This window comes from Brassica oleracea, chromosome C3 (assembly GCF_000695525.1).
Source record: "Brassica oleracea var. oleracea cultivar TO1000 chromosome C3, BOL, whole genome shotgun sequence".
NCBI classification, from domain to species: domain Eukaryota; kingdom Viridiplantae; phylum Streptophyta; class Magnoliopsida; order Brassicales; family Brassicaceae; genus Brassica; species Brassica oleracea.
Window position 1 is genome coordinate 17,476,253 of NC_027750.1, and position 6,492 is coordinate 17,482,744.

At 35.3% G+C, this 6,492-nt stretch overlaps 1 protein-coding gene across 2 annotated transcripts; it reads right to left on the minus strand.

Annotated features, from left to right (window-relative positions):
* Positions 1–943: 943 nt before the first annotated feature.
* LOC106334539 (probable leucine-rich repeat receptor-like protein kinase At5g49770) lies at positions 944–5,623 on the minus strand. Of its 2 annotated transcripts, XM_013772835.1 has the most exons (19): positions 5,357–5,623; positions 5,150–5,270; positions 4,989–5,060; positions 4,833–4,907; positions 4,670–4,741; positions 4,418–4,582; positions 4,246–4,320; positions 4,077–4,148; positions 3,928–3,999; positions 3,778–3,846; positions 3,580–3,654; positions 3,433–3,504; positions 3,217–3,354; positions 2,669–3,144; positions 2,452–2,598; positions 2,246–2,382; positions 1,952–2,171; positions 1,646–1,881; positions 944–1,569 (listed from the first exon to the last, which is right to left on the minus strand). In XM_013772835.1, exons 1-19 carry the CDS (start codon positions 5,442–5,444, stop codon positions 1,096–1,098), a joined length of 2,856 nt encoding a protein of 951 aa, XP_013628289.1. In that variant the 5' UTR covers positions 5,445–5,623; the 3' UTR covers positions 944–1,095. The 2 variants fall into 2 exon arrangements, with proteins under 2 accessions (XP_013628289.1, XP_013628290.1); XM_013772836.1 differs by lacking the exon at positions 4,246–4,320 and having other exon boundaries at positions 5,357–5,616.
* Positions 5,624–6,492: the final 869 nt, after the last annotated feature.

Sequence of the window (6,492 nt, forward strand, 5' to 3'; positions counted from 1 at the left end):
TAAAAGCTTTTAATAAAATATCATGACAAGATTCCAATCACCTCCTTTTGAATTTATTCGAAGAATGAGATATTTGATCATTCATCTTTTATTTGTTTCTCCCAAATAATACCCTATCTATCTATCTTTTTTTTTTTTTTTTTTTGAACACACCCTATCTATCTATCTATTGTAATTGTAATAGTGAGAGATTTGAACTATTTATTATAAGTTTTCTAGTTTATTATTTAATAAATCAAACAGTTCTTAGTTTATAGATAGTTTACATATACCAGAAAGGTAAAGTATTATATGTATTGTTTATCGGTATACTCTTAAGTAACTAAACCCAAAAACATAGGTTAATAAAATAAATAATTTGTTTTGTTGTTTTATAATTATATGAGTTTTAGACCAAACTCGTGAATATATATACTAGACAGACATTTATATTTAGAGTATGCACTTATATTCTATAACAACACAATTTTATAGAGGTAGAAAATGAAATCACTTATGGAGAGTCAAAAGTAAACAAATCGAGAGCAGAAAACCTAATCCTCTTTTGTCATTTTACAACAGATGTTGCATATCTGGTTTTAGTGATTTGTGTCAGCCGCAAAACTTAATTTTTTTTGTGTGCATATGAAATCTTACAAAAAATTAAAATGAGTTGTAATACGTTAACTCTCTAACAAGAATGATACATTTAAGAGACCAACATTTATATTCTTCATTTTATAATAGATAAAATTTTAGTGTTGCACAATGTTAAAAACATTTAATAAACAAATATTAGTATAAAAAGTTATCCGTACATGCTCGTAGATTATCATCTAGTCTCTCTTATTAAAACATAATCATTATCGTAGACTCAACTTTTTTCGCAAGTTTTTAATTAAATACATCATTCTATTATACAATTCGCTCTTCTAATTATGGAAAATAACTTTATACTACTAAATGTGTTTTTAAACAATACAATAACTAATCTTGTGTCCAAACAATATAATAGATTAGGCACATAGCAGCAAAATCAAATCTTGAAAATCTGACATTCACAAGGCATTTGAAGTATTAAGTCAGTTACAAAATATCTGAAAATAACACAATCGATCATTGGGGTTCGAGCTTTGAAGCTGGAAAATTCCCACTGTACTCAAACGAGCCCTTTCCATATGGATCACCGGATCCTTTGATAGCTTCCTCGTACGTTCTCGAAGAAGATGCTGAATCAACGTTCGGGTTTAAACCCGCAAGCTGCATTATGTTCTCAATCTCTTTGACAACCTCACCCATGGATGGTCTATTCACTCCTTCCTCCTCCACGCATCTCAGAGCCAAATCTACATACTTCTCAAACCCTTTAAGGTTGCTGCTGCTTGCGATGATTGTAGTGTCCATCAGTTCTTGGAGGTCATACAAACTTCTGGTCTTATTCATCTTCGTCTTCACCTCTCTCACCACGTATTTACCTCTCTCTATTGGACTTTTACCAGTTAACAGCTCAAGCATCACCACACCAAACCCATACACGTCACTCTTCTCGGTCAACTGATTTGTCATGTAATACTCAGGATCCAAGTATCCCTAATTACAGAGAGTACTTTTATATTAAATTTATATGAGAAAGATATTGAAATATTATGATTGATTCGCTACTCACCATAGTTCCTTTCACCTGTGTTGTCACATGTGTTTTCTCAGGGTCTCCCACAATTTTGGAGAGGCCGAAATCAGCAACCTTAGCAGTAAGATTTTCATCAAGTAATATATTGTTTGATTTGATGTCTCTGTGTATAATTGGAGGATCAGCAAGCTCATGAAGATAAGCTAGACCCTTCCCTGAACCAAGTGCTATTTTAAGCCTTCTTGTCCAATCAAGTCTAATCCCACTCTTACCTGCATTATTACAATATTCAGCACCCAAAACTGGCAGAAATTCCGCAAAGACAGAGGTTTGGTATATAACCTGATAGACTGTCTCTAAGAGATCCATTTGGAATGTACTCGTACACCAGCATTTGTTCACTTCTATCGAAACAGAAGCCCAAGAGTCTGACAACATTCTTATGGTGGACTCTGGAAAGAAGTTCAATCTCAGTTTTGAACTCCAAGCCTCCTTGCAAAGATCCTTGTTGAGCCCTTTTGATGGCTATGAGTTGTCCAGAGGGAAGAATCCCTCTGTAAACCTGTTTCACCATCAGAATTTCAACAAAGGCCATGTATGTATCATTTGAATTGATTCCATTGCAATGACACAAACCTTGCCATAACCTCCACCCCCAACATCATTTGCCTCTGAAAAGTTTTCTGTACATTTCTTCAACTCTTCAAAAGTAAAAGCTTTTGCTCCCATTAGCTGCGGAGCATTGATACTGCTCTTACTTGTATTCCACTTGGCTGAAACATACAAAATGAAAATGTAAGCATTTTAAGTCTTAAGGGACAAATCTTTTGTAGTAAACTTACCAAAAGGATTGTTTTGATCAGTTGCTCTGTCTGCTCTCCTCCTTTGCCTGAGAGCGTAAACCCCAGCTAAAGTTAACAACAACAGAAGAACCACAGCGCCAACTGCTGCTCCGATTATAATGCCCATGTTTCTGGAACCACCTCTATCTGTGACAAAAAAATAACTGAGCCATATTGATCAATGCAGATTCTGTTTGACTGCGTGTGTTGATCATACCAGAGAATTGGTTGTAAGGATTGGCTCTGAATACGTAAGGACCAAATATATGAGGAGGTTTATAAGTCTGATTGCTAAAGGCAAAATTAACAAGTGACATTCCACTCTCATCAAAACTCTCTCTGCCCAATGGAAAGACTAAGAGATCTATTAGAAGCTGATGATCGGTAGCGTTCTCTCTTATGTTTCTTATGGCTACAGAGTCCACTGGATAACTCGACTTCTTAAAGAAATCTGCTATAGACTTCTGGAGAATTTCGAAGTTGGTGGAGTTGAACAACCCTGAGAAGGAAGGAGATCTGAAGTAGAGTGTTCCTATGATTGGATGCGCGCAGCGGCACGAGGGACTTGCTTCCCTGCCCTGATCACACGGAGTGCATGTTGGTGGGATTGTTGAATATGAGGTATTGGGTGGGATTGCTGAGCAGTAATTTGGCTTGTTACCCTCTTCCTGGCACACTGGATTATCTGCCAATCTGTAGATATAAAAACACACATAAGCAAACTATTATTAAGAAAAAAAAATCATTTGTGACCAGGATACATACATTACTTGGATGAATGTGTTAGAGGATGGTTGTTTATAGACATCTATGTTGTTGTATTGTAAATCAACAAACTCCAACCGGTTGCTAAAGCTGGTACCGAAGTCTAACGTTGAATCTATCTGATTTCTCTTTAGGATACTGCACGTCAATAAAGCACAATTAGAACTTATCTCATAACATGAGTTTATTTCCTGTTTCACGTATTCTTTGACTTACACAGTCTGCAACTGAGCAGGGCTGAAAAATGAGTTTGGTATCAAACTCAATGGTTTGATTCCTTCCATCCTTCTGAATAGGAGAAGACCATTTGTTCTTACACATGGATATCAAGAAGAAGAAAAGAGATAAGGGAAATTCTCATACAATGTTGCCAGAGAGTCGAATGAAGAGATCCATGATGGAATAGGTGAGGGTTCGAATGTGTTATTGCTCACATCTCTGTTACAAAAAAAAAAAAGCACATATAGCATTAGATTGATTGATAATATATGAAGGCTTGATAATAGTAGTAATGGTAAACAGAGCATCAAAAGAGGAGATATATATTTTTTTTAAACTTACAGTGTGTAGAGACTGGTCAAGCTGGTTAGATTTGGAAGAGTGCCAGTAAATTCGTTGTTCGCCAAGTACCTGAAATGAATTCAACTCAAACTCTCTACATTTTCTTTATATATCTACAAACACAGAACAAAACTATAGTTGTTCACTTACAGTTCTTGGAGACTTGTGAGATTATTAAGACTTGTAGGAATATTGCCAGTTAGTTTATTCCTATCAAGGCGTCTGTAATGGAGAGTAAAGCATAGTATGATAATAAACAATTTGGAATAAATTTTTTTTAACAAAGCGTTACTGCTTACAACACTGTCAACGTTTGAACCAGGCTGAGTGTTTCCGGGATTTTGCCCGTGAATTGGTTTCCATCGAATAGCCTATGGATAAAAAAAAAACAAAAAATGTAGTCATGTTGTTAGTTACAAGTCTCAAATTGTGCAAACTCTGAACTTTCATAAGTATTGTGAAGCTTACACATGTATCAAAGTCATGTTTGAACTGAAAAGGTTTTCTGGGATATAGCCCGAAAGCTTGTTTTTTCCAAAATGGCTGGAGAAAGTGAAGGACAGTCAGACTAATTAGTATACTAAAATAAGTGATTACACCCAAAAAATTTAAAGATAGAAAGATTTAGGATTATACATACAAATGCTTAGTTTCAAGAAGCATATCAAGTCCAGGTGAAGAAGTCCCATTAGAAACTGGAAGCGTTCCTTCAATCTGATTGTCAGCTATATCAAACCAATATAGTTTCGATAACCGTCCAATGGAAGCTGGAATTGTACCACTGAATTGATTTAAATTTAGGGAGCTGTATTTAGGAAACACACAAATTAATACTGATGGATTTAGAGAGGCTTGAGCGCGAAAATTGAAAAAGAGTCAAACAAAATCTTACAGATATATAAGTTGTTCTAATTGTCCAATGGACTCAGGGATTTGACCAGTGAAACTACATCCCACAAGGATCCTGGAGAGTAAAAATGAGTTAGCCAAAATAGGAAATAAGACGAGGAGATATATAAAGTTGTGATACAGATCCAAAGATCATGTTTTCCTACAAGTTTTTCAACTTCTTAAGTTCACCAATATTTGGTGGAAGTGGTCCAGTCAATCCAGTGTTGTATGACAAATCCCTAAAAATATTAGATCATAAGATGAAAAACAATAATCCATTTCTATGTAAAGAAAGAACAGAAAGAAGAAGAAAGACATACAAGATCTGCAATTCAGACAAGGCTGCAATATCCCCAGAAAGCTTTCCTTCCACGTTAAGGTTACCAAGTGATCTGCAGCAAGCAACAACACTGTTAATAATCTGCACAGAGGGTTATTGGAAGAAGCAGAAACAAATTACAAATAACAAACATGTCAATACATTGAAACGACCCGGTTATTGCTACATGTAATTCCAACCCAACTGGTTCCACAAGGATCAGCGCCTTCCCAGCTACTAGGAGGCTTGGTCCATTCAGCCTTCAGGGCTTGTAAAGCAGAACCTGCACCAAAATTTCAAACTAGTTCAGAAATTTTTGAAAATTTTGTATCTAGAAACAGTGATCAGCATCTATTTGATTATACTTACCGTCAATACCATTTGTGAGAGCAGAGACAGACAAAATTTGGAAGAAAAGAAAGATCAGGAGCATAAAGGCTCCAATTCTTGAACTCATCTTCAATCCGTCAGTGTAACTCTTTTCTGTTCCTACTTCTTCTAATCCGTCAATGTAACACAACTTATGAAAGACTGTAATGTTTACAAAAGGAGGACTTCGAACAATTTAATTAAAAATACATATGAAATAGGGTGTCTTAAGTCAACTTGAAATAGCCGATAATGGGATTTTAGAAGGTTTCAATTTAGTAGGGTTATGGGTAGGAACAAATCATGAACAATACATTAAAGAAAACATATGAGTTGTCGTGATGCGAACCTTTTGTGGGACCTCTTTACATCTACTGTACTTAATACACTCAATTATTGATTTCAAAATTAAATATCTCCAAACGTATTATTTGTTAGCCCAAAATGTTTTAGTACATTGAACAAGAAATCATTTTATTTAAGAAGCTTTTGGAAAATTACTGGGAAGTTGAATAAATCTGATAGGATTTATGATGAAAAAGTTATCCACTATAGATGCCGAATAAAGGAGAAAGGAGAACCAGAAACACACAAAATTTTACATTTTAGACTTGCTGGAGGAATCCAAATTAGTGTATACAAAGCCCCAAAACAACAAAGTTAAGTTGATTAATGTTGAAGTCTAACTTTGGTTCCTTCAGATTTTTTCAGCTAGCGTGAATATTATTGGCAGGTGATCCACTCTGGTGTTTCCATTTAGTACACGCTGCAGTCAATAACTTCAAAGAATGGTACTAGAGAGTGGTTAAAAAGTAAGTAAAATTGAAAAAGTTCATCATCCTCTATCTTGACTCAATAAAATTCAATAAACACACATAAAACTAAAGCTCAAAATAAAACACAATATCATATCAGTAGAACCTCCTCCAGACTTAAATAACATTGTCCCCATTGTTATACAATATAAGATTGGTGGGAAAATAAATCACAAAAACACAATTTAACAAGGAAAACAGTATACATGCTCGCTGATGGTGAGCGTCGATCGGCACAGTTAAGTGGCAATCGATCGATACTCGTGATGCTTTGTCGACCGATAATAGCCAGTTGTCGTCAATCGTTGTTGGTATATCAAC